Genomic DNA, 15,850 nt, shown 5'->3' with positions numbered 1-15,850 from the left:
TCTGTTACAAGGTACTACACTTCCATGGCCATGTACTTACACTCTGAATTTAACGGACACAATGATCGGAAGTGTTTGCTTGTCTAGAGATCAACAAAAAAAATAACTATAAAATTAGAGCTCTTTTTCAAAGAGAGATAACAACAATCCCTACATAATACCTTGGAATAGCATTGTGGAGAATATACCTTGGGAGAAAGTATGGACCTTGACCTTGCCAGATATCTGCTTACCAATAAAGTACAAAAATAACATTTAAGTTGATTCACAAATGTTACCCAACTAATGGACACAATGATCGGAAGTGTTTGCTTGTCTAGAGATCAACAAAAAAAATAACTATAAAATTAGAGCTCTTTTTCAAAGAGAGAAAACAACAATCCCTACATAATACCTTGGAATAGCATTGTGGAGAATATACCTTGGGAGAAAGTATGGACCTTGACCTTGCCAGATATCTGCTTACCAATAAAGTACAAAAATAACATTTAAGTTGATTCACAAATGTTACCCAACTAAAGGATAGTATAAGTATAACTTAGGAAATATAAGTCAGACATTGAAGTGAGTTGCTGTTTTTGTCATTCTTCTGAAGAAGAGACTTCATTCATTTATTTTGGCAATGCTCCTACACAGAAAAATGGTCAGATTTTTTAGTGCTTATTCAATCTTATTTTGTAAGTGACTTCTCTTTTTGTTTTAATGATGCTTTCTTTGGATTGTCTGCCTGTTCAAAAGAGAATACCGGAAAATGTGACATAATTAATTTATGTTTCCTGTTAGCTAAATTTCACATTCATAAACAAAAGTTTACTGGCTCTAAACCTCTCTTCTCCTTATTTAAAGTGGACTTTGATAAGTATGTGGAAACTATCCAAAGTTCTGTTCATTTGAAAGCTATGAAAACAGTATCTTTATATTAGTCCTTTTTGTCTTCTTAAGATGAAATTTTATTACCTTGTTTTTTGTTGTTGTTACCCTGGCAACAAATCTGTGTGTATATTCTTTTGTTTTGTTTTTGAAGAACATCCACAAAGGAGTCTACTGAGCTGCATCACTGTGTGGTATATGGCGCCTGCAACGCGTCCTGCTGCAAGACCCTCCAAAGCATAGTGAGAGCAGCTGAGAAGATCGTTGGTGTCTGTCTCCTCTTCCTCCACGACATCTACAGCCCCCGACTACCCGATCCTACCCACCCGACACACAGCTTTTTCAGTCTGAAGGACAGCTTTATCCATCAGGCCGTCAGCAAGCTCAACTCTCTTCCCTCTTCTTCCACATGCACTGCTGAACTTTGACCCTCTGACCCCCAACACCCCCCCCCCCCCCAAAAGAAGGCTGCTCTTTGAGCTCTCTGTCACTTTAAACAGACTGATAAGCTCTCTTGCACAGCTTTTTACATCAGCACTGTTTGTTTATTTCACTGGTTTGCACTCTATGTGCCTTGTGCTACTTTACCTATATTTATATTATATTTAAATGTATTCTTTTGTATCTTTACATTCCACCTTTAGGGTTTAGTGTTATCTGGATCCACCAAGGGTCTGAGCGTAACGTCATTTCAATTCTCTGTACATATGGCAGAACTGACAATAAAGCAGACTTTGACTTGACTTTGACTATCCTTACACTACCTGAATAATCATATAGGGTTAAAGGTGTAAGATAAAAAGACACACCGCAAAGCAAGAATTAAGTGTTTTTCACAGGAATGTTTCATTGAAATGCACCTGTCATCCTCCTCCGTGATAACTTAGTGAAATAGTGCTCTCATGTTTCAAGAGTAACTGATTTCAAGGTTACCAGGCCTTGGGAGAGACTAAGGGAGTCATAGAAAACAGTTTCATCAATTGCATGGCTTCATTTTAGGTAATGGATAATTATGGGATTCTGAGGAAGACTAAGGTGGATGAAGAAGAACCAAAAGTGTACATTTTTGGTGAACGGGAGTAGGAGGGCTTACGATGTTCATTTGTTTATCAGTTAACCAATCCAATTAGGAATTTAGCAACTTTTCAACATGTCTTGTTTTCTCACATAATTTTCCTCGCAGACTTTTTATTTTATCATCTACTTTTTCTTTCTACATTTTGCATTTAGTCATTTAGCAGACGCTTTTATCCAAAGCGACTTACAATTGGGGAATACATAACGCGATTCTTCTTAAAGAGGCAAACAGACACAGGAAGTGCCTGTAATACCAAGTTTTAGGCATTGTTCAAATAAGTACAAGCTAGAAAGGGAATGAATAAATAAAGAGAAAGACATTTTTATTTTAATTTTTTTAAGATGAAGTCAAGTAGCGTTTAAAGAGAGGAGTTTTCAGCTGTCGCTTGAAAATTGTCAGGGATTCAGCATTCCGGAAAGGGGTGGGAAGATCGTTCCACCAGCCAGGAACGGTGAACGAGAATGTGCTGGAAAGTGATTTTGAGCCTCTGTGATGGTACCACGAGGCGTCGCTCACTAGTGCATCTCAGACTTCTGGAGGGGATGTAGATTCGTAGTAGTGAGTGGAAGTAGGCGGGTGCTGAGCCTGTGGCTGTTCTATATGCAAGCATCAGTGTCTTGAACTTGATGCGAGCCGCAACCGGTAGCCAGTGCAAGGAGATTCTCTTTGTCACACCGTGCAGTAGTATGAGTGACTGGCCATGCTGTGTGAGATATCACATTATCACATTATCTCATCAGCTTTGCACATATTCTAATAGCAATTCCATGTGCGTTTGTATTAACTTAATTGCTAGCTTGTTTCCCCTCGTCATCTTTGTTTTTTTTATTAAAACAATAAGCCAACCATTGGCTCTTTAAGTCCATTTATTGTCATTTAGGGTTTATTGTCTCAAGATGGAGAATAGATGCACTTTTTAATGTGTCTGTATTTTAATTATTTAATTATTTAAATATATTTATAGATGCACACACACAAACACACATACATTTCAGAATATCTACATTTACGTGCATGTTCTTACCTGCGTCAATACAATACATTTGATCAGATTTGTAAATCTTTTCTAATCAAATTCTTTTTTTTTTATTATTATCTTCATTCTTAACTCTCCACATACACTGAGTAGTTTACACACACACAATATTGTCTTTTCACACACAGCCCAAGGCACCTATACATTCACTCAGAACACATGATGGGGTCACGTGTGTTCGTTTTAAGGATGTGTGTAGGATGTCTTACGGAATGATATTTATGGCCTAAGAGTTTCTCCCTTTGTCTCTTTTATTTTAATATATAGAGTCAAACCAAAATGTATTCAGACACCTTCAACATTTCTCACATTATCAGTTTATTCGCTATAGTTTAGAAAATGTTAATAATAAATGACAAGAACTCGAGAGTTAAACTGTGTCAGAACAAATTAGTCTTGATAATGTCAGATAACAATTAAGCAAAACATGGTCAGGTCAACGTTTGGTCCCAAAGTTTTATCAATTTTATTGGTAGTCCACTGTATGGATAATTTTTGGGTATAATATGTCACAGTTTACTTTGTTTTGCTATCCTCACTTACATAAATTAACTATAGTGACCTGCACCCACTAGTAAAAAAAAATCTGGTGTCTGAATAATTTTGACTGTATAAGACATTAATGGAAACCCACTCACCGAGAAACACTTTTTCGCCCTCTGCAGGAAGGAAAGTGAAATTACAGCAGCTCAGTTATTTTATCGCTCCTCCCACAGTTACGTCAAGCCGCTGACGCTATGCGCAATGACCACGCCCCCTGCGTGCTAACTTTCCGCCGAAGTGTCAGCCGCCAAGTGACCATCAAGCCGAAACACACCAAAAAAATGACCGACCAAGGGCTGACGAATGAAGCAGCAGTCGCTGCGTGTAAAGAAGGAAACCCCATCACTAAAGTAAGACGCTGCACTTGAGTCCAGAACTAGGGCGAGACCTGTCAATCAAACGCGAAGATCGTCGCTCATTTATTTCCCTGTTCTCCTTTAGAACCACTGCAGGCAAACTTTGCGATTCAGAGCATCTCCTTGATATCAGTGCTATTTTACAGTGATTTATCCGCATCTCTGAGTCTCTGTTAGTTTCTCAGCTGACTTTGTGAAGATTGTCTGTGTAAGTGCTGTATTGCTGAGTCATATGGAAGTGACAAACAGATTCTGTATGCAATGCAGATTGATTTAAGTTAGTAAGGATGACCTTTGACATTGTACACAGATGCAATGTTGACCGGTGGCTCGTCCAGTGTCACAGACAGCAGTGCCTACATACAAATATTACTATAAGAACACACAAACTTTCATTATGGAACACTTGGTAACATCAGGAATTTTGTAACAATTTCTGTCCATAATCTTAAGCAAATTTGTGCAGTTTTAACCCAGGAGATGCTGTGAAATATCATCTATATCAGAGAGCTGTTAATAATGATCATAATTCGTAAGAGCACATCCATAGAGCAGAGCTGCTAGAGAATGACATCGTTTGAATATTACATAATTTGAATTCTATTCATAATTGTGTGTTGCTCAAATGCCCAGACCATTATTAAAAATGCTTTTGGATGCCTCTGTTTATCATTTGTTTCCTCACCTTATCCATCTTTTACATTATGTTCTTACTGAAAGCTATTCATCCCACTGCTGTAGGACTTCATGATGCAGCAGACGATGCTGCGGGTTAAGGATCCGGTTAAATCCCTGGATTTCTACACACGCGTACTAGGAATGACGTGAGAGAACTTTTTCTCTATTAAAAATTCAGGCTTGATATGATTCGCTTTAGGTTTTACTTGCAATATCCAAATGTATTATGCATGTAAAAGCGTTTAGAAAAAACATTTGAGTTCTATTTTCATCACACGCGCAACAAAATAGGCATTGCAAAATGTAGTAGAAAGCATTGGAAATGCATGTTAATGGGATTATCAGTTGAGTACACTAGTTTGCATTGAAGTCTTTTTAATGTGAATGTTTCGTTGTAGGCTGTTACAGAAGTTTGACTTCCCCTCCATGCAATTCTCCCTGTATTTTCTGGGTTTTGAGGATAAGAAAGAGATCCCTGCAGATGTGAAGGAGAGGACGGCCTGGACGTTCTCTCGTCGAGCCACTATAGAGCTCACACAGTAAGGGTGTGTGTGTGTGTGTGCGTGTGCGTGTGTGCGTGTGCATTTGCGTGTGTGTGTGTGCTGTAAGGAACAGATTAAAATCTTCCTGGTCTTTACATATCAGCGCCAGCCATGTAAAAATCCATACAAGTTGAGCACTCCTCTTCTGCGTAGAGTTCTGTGAATTAAGACCTGAATGATGTCTGTGCCGATCCTGTAATACTGTAATTCTTCTGAACAGAAGTCCAAAGTGCGAGGCTGTTTTTATGTGCCATTCTATATTTCTCATTTGACTGTTCTCTTTTTATCAGTAACTGGGGCTCGGAGACAGATGACAGCCAGTCTTACCACAACGGCAACTCAGACCCAAGAGGCTTTGGTAAATATAACATTTCTTTCTTTCATAGTTAGGCTGAACTATGTATCTGAAATATATATATATATTTCTTATTTCAATAAGATATATCTTTATATTTATGTTGGGGGTGTACTAGAACAGGCTCTCATACTAGGTTGTTTGAAAAAAACATTATTTTTCACATATCTTACAACACCTCTCTCCCCAGTCTGGCAGGAACGGCTCTAATAGTTCCTGTATTAAATGAAATCCCGCCTTCTGAAATACGAAATGTGCTGTGATTGGTTAGCTGGGCCAGTGTGTGCTGTGATTGGTTAGCTGGGTCAGTGTGTGCTGTGATTGGTTAGCTGGGCCAGTGTGTGCTGTGATTCATAAAAAAATGGTTAAAAAAAATTCACAAAACGTTTTTCTGGTTCTCACGAGCGTTTAAAGCATTATTCCTCCTCCGTCCACTAGAGGCGCTGCGACATTAACACGTAACGTCCAGACGCCTTAAAAACATCCGGTAGGTGTTTTTTTTGCAGTGGAACAGATGCATTAGTAGCTCTTAACAAATGTGTATTTAACATATTTAGTTTAATGTTAAATATATATTTGACATATATTCACTGGAATCAAAAAGATACCTTCTCGGTATCTTTAGCCGGAGACAATTTGAAGCTGCATTAGCGTGGGTGAGTGTTGCTGGCTTACAGACATATATATTCTCGTTATGATTCAGTTTTCAGAATCAGAAAGAGCTTTATTGCCAGGTATGTTTACACATACGAGGAATTTGTTTTGTTAAGTAAATAGGAAATAACAATATACCAAAAACTTATAAAAAAAATATACGAAATAGACAATAGATGGTATTTGTGTGTACAGGTGTGTTATGTACAAATGAAATGTAAATAAGAAGTGTGCATTTGTGTACATTTTTCTAAAGTAATCGTGCCTTATTTAATAATTTGTAACGAAAACAGAGCAATACTTGTGTTCTTATTATTCATCTTGTTATTGACACTGAATGATCTCACTGATGTTCTGATTTATGTTTATTTAGTGACAAATTTGTATATTTTATATGCCAAGGCGCATAATAATATTTTGTTACTGGATGTCCCTATCTTATATTACATATCTATATAATGATCAGACCATTTATGCATTCTTCTTCTTTTATATATATTATATTTGCAGCTTATAAGAGTGTTAACTAAGATTTAAGTTTTTTAAAATAAGACAAACCAGCTTATACCATTTTTTTAATAAATTTAGATTTTTATAATAGATGAACACTAACAGTATGGAAAGTGACAGACGACAGGGGGAACAACTTATATACTAAGACATATGAATAGCAAACAAAAATGTCCTGTCCAGTAGGAATCGTTCATTGTACCATGCTCATTGACAAATTCAAATACTTATGTCTTTTATGATTGTGTTCTCCGGCAGTGATCATGAGCGACAGTCATCCTCTGCGGCCGATGAGCTCCGCGTCGGAGATCGATCACCTCCATCTCCTTTCAGAGCAGCTCGGCGCTTTAGTTCCCGGTGAAGAGTACAGCGATGTTACCTTCGTGGTGGAGGAGAAGCGCTTTCCTGCACACAGAGTCATTCTAGCAGCCCGCTGCCAGTATTTCAGGTTATTATTTGAGAGATGTTGTATGTCTATTGGGGTGTTTCTTAAGTGAAATTATGATAGGAACAGAATCCATGTGGTACCAAGTAAAGCTGGGTCATTCTATGAAACGCATGCCTTTTACATTTTTAAACATTCAGAGACATAATGTGACAAAAGTGATGCAGTAATTTGTTAATAAATTGAATTGGGTCATCTGTAGCTACATTAATAGATTTTGGTAACACTTTACAATAATATCTCATTTAACATTGTATTAACTAATATTAACTAACAATGACCAATAATTTTTTTTGCAGCATTTATTAATCTTGTTAATGTGAAGGAATATGAATATAACTAGTTCATGTTATTTCAGGTCACAACATGTACAACTTTTAATTTGAATAATGTATTAGAAAATGTTTAAATGAACTAAGTATTTTTCAATTGTCAATGTAGTTAACAAAAGTGTACAAATGGAGCATTATTGTTAAGTATTACCTAAATTTGTATATGCATTAGGATATAATTATCAATTCAGAATGAGAATTTGATGCTGATGTTTCTACAAAATACAATTATGTTTTCTACACAAAATCAGAAAAGCAAAAAAATGACAAGATCTTCGTTTACATTATAAAAGCATCAGCATCAGCTATTCTTTGTTAATCATTTTGTTACACATATTAATGAGAGACACATTTTGAGCCAGTTCAGTTCAATAACAGTGTCAGTGTTGCAAAGATATACCCATTTTGTAGGATGTTCATTTCTTGTTAATAAAATAGGCTTTGTAACCTAAACTTGGTGAAATTCTTCCTTCATCTCAACCTCTTTATTCTTTGTCTTTCGTTCGGACTCCTCAGGGCTCTGCTGTATGGAGGGCTGAGAGAGTCCCGGGCCCAGGCGGAGGTTCGGTTGGAGGAAACACGTGCCGAGGCTTTTTCCCTCTTGTTGCGGTACCTGTACACGGGCCGAGCCACCCTGAGTGAAGCCAGAGAAGAGACTTTGTTAGATTTCCTGGGGTTGGCGCACCGCTATGGCCTCCAACCACTAGAGGGCTCCATATGCGAGTATCTCCGCACTTTATTAAGCACGCGAAACGTCTGTCTGGTGTTTGACGTGGCTAGTCTGTACTGTCTGAACGGGCTGGCCGAGGCCTGCATGACCTACATGGACCGTAACGCCACCGAAGTGTTGAAGTCAGATGGCTTTCTCACACTTTCAAAGGTGAGTGATAGAAAATATGACAATTTTAAAATATAACAGTTACGATTAATACATAATATGGCCGTTTCCTCTTTTTTCTTCTCTGCAGTCTGCCCTGTTGACTGTTGTGAGGAGAGATTCCTTCGCTGCAAGTGAGAAGGAGATATTTCAGGCCCTCTGTCGCTGGTGTCACCACAACGGCGATGGACCAGAGGCGAAGGAAGTGATGTCAGCAGTGCGACTGCCCCTGATGACCCTCTCTGAAATGCTGAATGTTGTTCGTCCCTCGGGCCTCCTCAGCCCGGACGACCTGCTAGATGCCATACAGACCCGCTCGGAGAGTAGAGACATGGACCTCAACTACCGCGGCATGCTCCGTGCGTTTACTTCTCTCTGCTCATCAGTCTGTAGATACATAGGTCAAAAAGGAGACGTCCCAGTTTGGTGTCCGCATCAAATTAAATTACAAAAGTGATTTTATACACATAGAAATCATATTAAATGCAAGTAAAGTGTCTGCTTTAATGTTTCAAATAATATTTATGAAAATAAAATGTCAAAGTATGGGTGAAATAATGTTCCGTAACAGACATATTTATGTAACAATAAAAACAACATTCTTGTTCTGACCTGTGCTTATTAAAATATAAAAACGAAAAATTGATCATGCTAAATTTTAGGTAATACTTTATTTACTTTAAAGGGTTAGTTCACCCAAAAAAAATTAGCCCATTATTTACTCACCCCCAAGCCATCCTAGGCGTATATGACTTTCTTCTTTCAGATGAATCCAGTCGGAGTTATATTAAAAATGGGCTTTGATCTTCCAAGCTGATTAATGGCAGTCAGCGGGTGTTGCAGTGCATCAGTCCAAAAGAAGTGAAATAAAGCGCATCCATCCGTAATAAACAGTGCCTCACACGGCTCTGGGGGGGTGAACAAAGGCGTCCTGTAGCGAGTCGATGCGTTTTTGTAAGAAAAATATCCATATTCAAAACGTAATAATCACTTTAATCTAGCTTGCGGCAACAGTTGTACACAGAAGCAGCTCCTGGCGGATGACGTAAGATGTCGGCGTTCCTCATGCGCCAGGGAGTCTCGTGAAAACCAACGTTTGTTTACAGGAGCAAAGTTTCCTTACTTTAGCAAAGGAAAACCAGTCTCCTCTTGGCTTATATTGAAATCCTCCGACATTCTTCTTTACAAATCCTCGTTTTGTACTTCTAATTCGTGACCGTTGTTTTGTTTTGATCTCTCCCCTGCACTTCCGCGTTCGTCACTTCTGAGCGGTGCCTGCGCAACGCCGACATCTTACGTCATCCGCCCAGAGCTGCTTACGTGTACAACAGTGAGCGCAAGCTAGATTAAAGTGAATATTACGTTTTAAATATGGATATTTTTCTTACAAAAACGCATCGATTCGCTACAGGAGGCCTTTGTTCACCCCCCGGAGCCGTGTGAGGCACTTTTTTATTATGGATGGATGTGCTTTATTTAACTTATTTTGGACTGATGAACTGCAACACCTGCTGAGTGCCATTAAACAGCTTGGAAGATCTAAGACAATTTTTAATATAACTCTGACTGGATTCGTCTGAAAGAAGATGACTTGAGGGGGAGTAATTCTTGGGCTAATTTTCTTTTTTGGGTGAACTAACCCTTTAAGGACCAATTCTCACTATTAACAAGCATGCATATTAGTAGTATATTGGCTGTTTATTAGTACTTATAAAGCACACATTAATGCCTTATTCTGCAAGACCATATTTTAGATCCCTTAATCCTACCCCATACCTAAACTTAACAACTACCTTACTAATTATTAATAAGCAGCAGATTAGGAGTTTATTGAGGCAAAAGTCATAGTTAATAGTGAGAATTGGACATTAAAATAAAGTGTGATCAGCTTTTATCATAATTTCTATTATTAAAAATCTCTATTAAGGATAGCGGTAAAGATGGGTAAAACTTTTAAAATGACGATTCATCCGTTTTTGGGGGCTGCACTGTGTTGAGTCTTTTACTGACATCTAATGGTTCCGGTTCTAAATGTGCCTGACAAGATTTTTTGTTATATGAACTATTGTTACGCTGAATGAGATTTTAGTGGGTGATTTCTGTTAAAAAAAAATGTATGATAGTCATTATTTTTTGCTCAGAAAAAAATAAACATTACACATTCTGATGTACAGGAAAGAAACAAAATGTTGTGTGTTTTGAAACTTGAGATGGCAAGTGCTCTGAGCCGTATATGTTTGAGCTGAGTCAGATCCCGAGGCAGAAGAAATCGAAACAACGCAACCGCAATGATTGCTAGAGTCTGTTTCAGTGTGATAAAATGTTTCCACTGCTGTGCTCTGTGTGTTGTAGTCCCAGAGGAGAACATTGCCACTATGAAACACGGCGCTGTGGTGGTGAAGGGTGAGATGAAGTCTGCTCTTCTGGATGGAGACACGCAGAACTATGATCTGGACCATGGCTTCTCAAGACACCCCATAGAAGAAGAGGGACGGGCCGCTGGCATCCAGGTCCGCTTGGGTCAATCCTCCATCATCAACCACATACGTCTACTGCTGTGGGACAAGGACAGCAGGTAATGCAATATTAATGGGTTAGTTCACTCAAAAAAGACAATTGTGTCAACATTAATCACCCTTGTGTCTTTCTAAACCCAAAAAGAGTTTTTCTATGCTTCTTTTTTTCCATATAATTTAAAGGGAATGAGAATAGATGCTGATGAGCTCCAAAAAATGTACCATAAAAGTTGCCTATATGCTAGCTTTGGATACAAGGGACAATAACTAATTATCATTATTGTTAAACTTGGCGCAACCTCTTCCTCTGGCTTATTTTGAATATTCAATATACTTTTTGTTATATGTAACATGCACAGCATATTATTGCTCTCTCTTATCTGCAGGTCATACTCGTACTATATCGAGGTGTCTATGGATGAGCTGGACTGGGTACGTGTGGTGGATCACTCCAAGTCCCTGTGCCGCTCCTGGCAGCATCTCTATTTCCCAGCACGAGTCTGCAGGTAGAACATGTTACACAAAACCAACTGGACGTTTATCTTTCAAAAACATTACTTTGTTGTACTACTTCCTCCTTTGAAAACATCAAGTCTCAATTACATTTAAATGAGGACGAGGCAAAAAAGAGCTTTTGCATTCGCAAATCAAATCTTTTTCCAGGTAATTTACTTCTTGCCCAGGGATATAAAAATCCCAAAAGGATGATTTTTGTATGTACATTTGTATGTAGAATATAAAGTAGCTATGCCTGCATTTAATAGGTGTAATTTAAATGAGGCACAGAAATTTCACATTGCACTATATACATTAATGTTGAAAAAAGTCTCCCCAGGCTGCTTTTATGTTATCAAATTTACAATGAAACAGTAATATAATGAAAAATTATTACAATAACAATTTAAATGTATTTTAAAATGTAAATTATTCCTGTGATGCGCAGCTGAATTTTCAGCATCATGACTCCAGTCTTCAGTGTCACCCTTCAGAAATCATTCTAATATGCTGATTTGAAGCATCAAGAAACATTTCTTATTATTATCAATGTTGCAAGCAGTTCTGCTGCTTTTTGAGAAAACTATGATACAACTTTTAATGGATTCTTGAAGTTCAAAACAGCAGCATTTAATTGAAATAACTTTTGTAACAATTTAAAAGCCTTTACTGTCACTTTTGTTCAATTTAATGCATTAATTTCATGCCGAGCACAGAAAATAATTGCTGTGTTTTAAGATGTTATATTGCTAACTATTGTTCGTGTTTGTTAATATTTCTCTTTTGCTTTTTTATGCAGGTTCATTCGTGTTGTGGGGACACATAACACTATAAACAAAGTGTTTCACTTGGTGGCTCTGGAGTGCATGTACACACACCAACCTTTCACCTTGGAGAAAGGCCTACTGGGTAATGTAGTTTTCTTAATTTCAGGAAGTTACTCCTACATATCAGCTTGGCTACTGAAACTCATGTCTCCTTGCAGTTCCCACAGAGAACGTGGCAACCGTGCAGGCATGTGCAAGTGTGATAGAGGGTGTGAGTCGCTGCAGAAATGCCCTGCTGAATGGGGACACAAACCACTATGACTGGGACTCTGGATACACCTGCCACCAGCTGGGCTCTGGAGCCATCGTTATCCAGCTCGCTCAGCCGTACATGTTGAGCTCAATGCGGTACGAGAGCTTATGTTCAGGGTTCAGTACAAGTTAAAGGTTTGAATTCTGTCATGATTTACTCACTCTCGTGTCGATGCGGAATTAATTTCTTCGGTGAAACATAAAAAATATTGTTTAGATGATGATAAATTAAATTCACAGACTCTGTCCAGCTCAAAAAAATTACATAAAAGTAGTCCATATGACTTAGGCGTACAACAGTGCATGGAACAAACTGAAATTGAATCAATTATTTGCCAAAAACCTGCTCTGCCACAGATCTCCAATCTAATAACAGTGGATTCAAAAGCACTTACAGTGGAAGTAAATGGGGAAAAAACAGGGCGAGGTAATAAACGATGCAATACTCACTGTTTCAAAAGTGTAGCCAAAAACTTAGCCGCAAGACTTAAACATTATACACGTTAAGACAAGAGTAGACAGACACAAGACTAAAATGACAGTCCTACTGCTAAAATTATGATTTAGACAACATCTAGAAAAGCATGCAAAAGTAAACTAAAATCCCCTTTAAAAACAACTCAAATTCAACTTTAAATCAAAATCAATATCACCATGAATTGTAGAGGCCCAGTGTAATGCTAAATTATTAACATAGCATAGTTAGACTTAACAGGAAAATTGACAGTATTGTAAATGCATAACAGCAAAAGTGTGCTTTATGGGTGTCTTTTGGGTTTAGTTTCTAAACATCTCTTGAACTTTCATGGACTTCTGGTGACAGTAATTTAACAACATATTGTGGTGGGTTTGTAATTAAGAATAAGTGGTGGGAGAATAAACAAGATTTATTCTCATTACAGGTTAACTTGTATTTAATGTGGTCTGGCTTGTATTTTTATTTTACTTTGCAGTTTCTAGACATACTGGTTTTTGTACAAATGAATAATTTTCTGTTACTATACCCATGTTTCTGAACCCAAACCATTCCCTCAAGTTGCATTTACCCTCAATATGCCTATTGTCTCAGTCTGTGGTTAAGACATACTGACTCTGTCTTTCTCATGAAATCTGTGTGTTTATAGGTTGCTGTTATGGGACTGTGATGAGAGGAGCTATAGTTATTATGTGGAGCTGTCCACAAACCAGCAACATTGGGTGAGAGTTGTAGACTGCACTAAGGTGGCGTGCAGGTCAGTGAATGTTGTTTTTATCATCTCATTATTTGCTTGCATTATCATTTTTATGTCTTAACGTCAGGGGGTTTAAATATAATTGTAAGTTGGTTATTGCATGTAATTCTTAAAGGTCGTGGCAGACTCTGACATTTGACAGACAGCCTGCATCCTTTATTCGTATTGTGGGAACTCACAACACAGCTAATGAGGTGAGTGATCTCTGAACACTCTCACAGGACTTTCTGTGACTCTTTCCAGCTTCACGTAAAAAAATTTAAAAAAAGTTCACCTAAAAATGAAAATCTGATGAAAATGTACTCGCACTCGGACCATCTTTCTTCATGAAAACAGATTTAGTGAAATGTAACATTACATCACTTGCTACAACACCAATGGATCCTCTGCAGTGAATGGGTGCCGTCGAGTGATGGAATGCTACATTGCTCCAAATCTGTTCTGAGTATTCATTTTTGAGTGAACTACGTCATTAATGCTGTAGCCCTAATGCACTTTTTTTCTCAATGCATTCTCCACTAGGTGTTTCACTGCGTTCACTTTGAGTGCCCCGCACAGGTGGACACGGTTGTTAAAGAAGGAAGTACTGGACCAGATCAGCCCAAACCAGAATGCAGCTCCCAGAACTCAAATTCACAGAGCCTGATGTCCCAAAAACCCTCCATGTCTCCGCCTATATAAACTGTGGATGGAAGTATGACAAGACACACTTGAGATGCTCATTTTGAAAGATTGTGTTCTCAAGGTTACGTGCTGCTAAAAAAAAGAACTCTTTATATTTATAATGAGAAAATACTTGAGCTGATTATAAGATGATGGTGAATATAACAATGACTGTCACATGCACTTATTTTATTATGTTCAGATAACTATAAGAACCATAATAATAAAAGTATTACAGACCTAGTTTTTTTTTGTAATACTGTCTCATTTATTTATACTTATAGAAAAGTACACAAAAATTAAAATCACCATGGACTGCATAGGCACAAATATATCCAAAATGATTAACAGCATTGTTAGGCTGAATAGGAAAACTGACATTGTTGTATAACAGCAGAGCACAACAGCAGAATTGTGATTTATATGTCTTTTTTTAGTTTAAATGTTTGGTTTCTAAACATCTCTTGAATTTTGATGGTTTAATGCTGCCAATATTTTTAACACAAAACCTATTGAGATTGGCAAGTGCATCTGTATTTAATGTAGTCAAGTCACCTTTATTTATAACAATACAGATTGTGTCAAAGCAGCTGAACAGCATTAATTAGGAAAATAGTGTGTCAATAATGCAAAATGACAATAGTAAACACTCAATTTTCAGTTAAAGACAGTTCATCATTGAATTCAGTGATGTCATTGTCCAGCTCAGTTCAGTTTAAATAGTATCTTTGCAATCAAGTCAACGATATCATTGTGATTTATATGTCTTTTTTTAGTTTAAATGTTTGGTTTCTAAACATCTCTTGAATTTTGATGGTTTAATGCTGCCAATAATTTTAACACAAAACCTATTGAGATTGGCAAGTGCATCTGTATTTAATGTAGTCAAGTCACCTTTATTTATATAGCGCTTTTAACAATACAGATTGTGTCAAAGCAGCTGTACAGCATTAATTAGGAAAATAGTGTGTCAATAATGCAAAGTGACAATAGTAAACATTCAATTTTCAGTTAAAGGCAGTTCATCATTGAATTCAGTGATGTCATTGTCCAGCTCAGTTCAGTTTAAATAGTATCTTTGCAATCAAGTCAACGATATCGCTGGAAATGAAGTGTCCCCAACTGAGCAAGCCAGAGGCGACAGCAGCAAGGAACCAAAACTCCATCGGTGACAGAATGGAGAAAAAACCTTGGGAGAAACCAGGCTCAGTCGGGGGGCCAGTTCTCCTCTGGCCAGACGAAACCAGCAGTTCAATTCCAGGCTGCAGCAAAGTCACATTGTGCAGAGGACTCAACTGGCTCCTGTGGTCTTGTCCCGGTGGCCGTCTGAGACCAGGTCTTTACAGGGGATCTGTATCTGGGGCTCATCTTGTTGTCCTGGTCTCTGCTGACTTTATGGTGTCACTCACTAGGATGCATTTACTTTGAACAGTTTTGTTCATGTTTTTTCTTTGAAATGTTCACTTTAAGCTGACTTCTGCCAAATGACAGTTTGGAAAACTGTAGAGTTTGATTGGACACAGGGCCTTTGACATCAGCAACAAAAGATAGGAGCGTTTTTTGTTCCCTTTTTAAAGTTGCCATGTCTT

At 37.8% G+C, this 15,850-nt stretch overlaps 2 protein-coding genes across 2 annotated transcripts; both read left to right on the top strand.

Annotated features, from left to right (window-relative positions):
• The first annotated feature begins 3,706 nt into the window (after positions 1-3,706).
• LOC107561758 (lactoylglutathione lyase-like) lies at positions 3,707-5,493 on the top strand. The gene is made up of 4 exons (XM_016246234.1): positions 3,707-3,877; positions 4,625-4,707; positions 4,960-5,100; positions 5,394-5,493. The coding sequence occupies exons 1-4, from the start codon at positions 3,722-3,724 to the stop codon at positions 5,491-5,493; spliced, it is 480 nt and encodes a 159-aa protein (XP_016101720.1). The 5' UTR covers positions 3,707-3,721.
• Positions 5,494-5,911: 418 nt separating this feature from the next.
• LOC107561768 (BTB/POZ domain-containing protein 9-like) lies at positions 5,912-14,496 on the top strand. The gene is made up of 11 exons (XM_016246239.1): positions 5,912-6,114; positions 6,881-7,070; positions 7,916-8,279; positions 8,368-8,635; positions 10,629-10,851; positions 11,179-11,298; positions 12,087-12,196; positions 12,273-12,462; positions 13,491-13,598; positions 13,714-13,792; positions 14,121-14,496. Exons 2-11 carry the CDS (start codon positions 6,886-6,888, stop codon positions 14,277-14,279), a joined length of 1,806 nt encoding a protein of 601 aa, XP_016101725.1. The 5' UTR covers positions 5,912-6,114; positions 6,881-6,885; the 3' UTR covers positions 14,280-14,496.
• Positions 14,497-15,850: the final 1,354 nt, after the last annotated feature.

Source organism: Sinocyclocheilus grahami, unplaced genomic scaffold (assembly GCF_001515645.1).
Source record: "Sinocyclocheilus grahami isolate Dianchi unplaced genomic scaffold, SAMN03320097.WGS_v1.1 scaffold791.1, whole genome shotgun sequence".
Classification (NCBI taxonomy): Eukaryota; Metazoa; Chordata; class Actinopteri; order Cypriniformes; family Cyprinidae; genus Sinocyclocheilus; species Sinocyclocheilus grahami.
Note: the sequence above shows the minus strand (reverse complement) of the source record. Positions and strands in the feature narration are given on the sequence as shown.

What these genes read in the sequence shown, in the direction of transcription:
- LOC107561768 (XM_016246239.1), top strand. Translation starts at nt 6,886, where the DNA reads ATGAGCGACAGTCATCCTCTGCGGCCGATGAGCTCCGCGTCGGAGATC. An exon ending in GCCCGCTGCCAGTATTTCAG is followed by an intron (nt 7,071 to 7,915) that starts GTTATTATTTGA and finishes CGGACTCCTCAG; the next exon opens with GGCTCTGCTGTATGGAGGGC. An exon ending in CTCACAACACAGCTAATGAG is followed by an intron (nt 13,793 to 14,120) that starts GTGAGTGATCTC and finishes ATTCTCCACTAG; the next exon opens with GTGTTTCACTGCGTTCACTT.
- LOC107561758 (XM_016246234.1), top strand. Translation starts at nt 3,722, where the DNA reads ATGCGCAATGACCACGCCCCCTGCGTGCTAACTTTCCGCCGAAGTGTC. An exon ending in ACACGCGTACTAGGAATGAC is followed by an intron (nt 4,708 to 4,959) that starts GTGAGAGAACTT and finishes GTTTCGTTGTAG; the next exon opens with GCTGTTACAGAAGTTTGACT. An exon ending in GCCACTATAGAGCTCACACA is followed by an intron (nt 5,101 to 5,393) that starts GTAAGGGTGTGT and finishes TCTTTTTATCAG; the next exon opens with TAACTGGGGCTCGGAGACAG.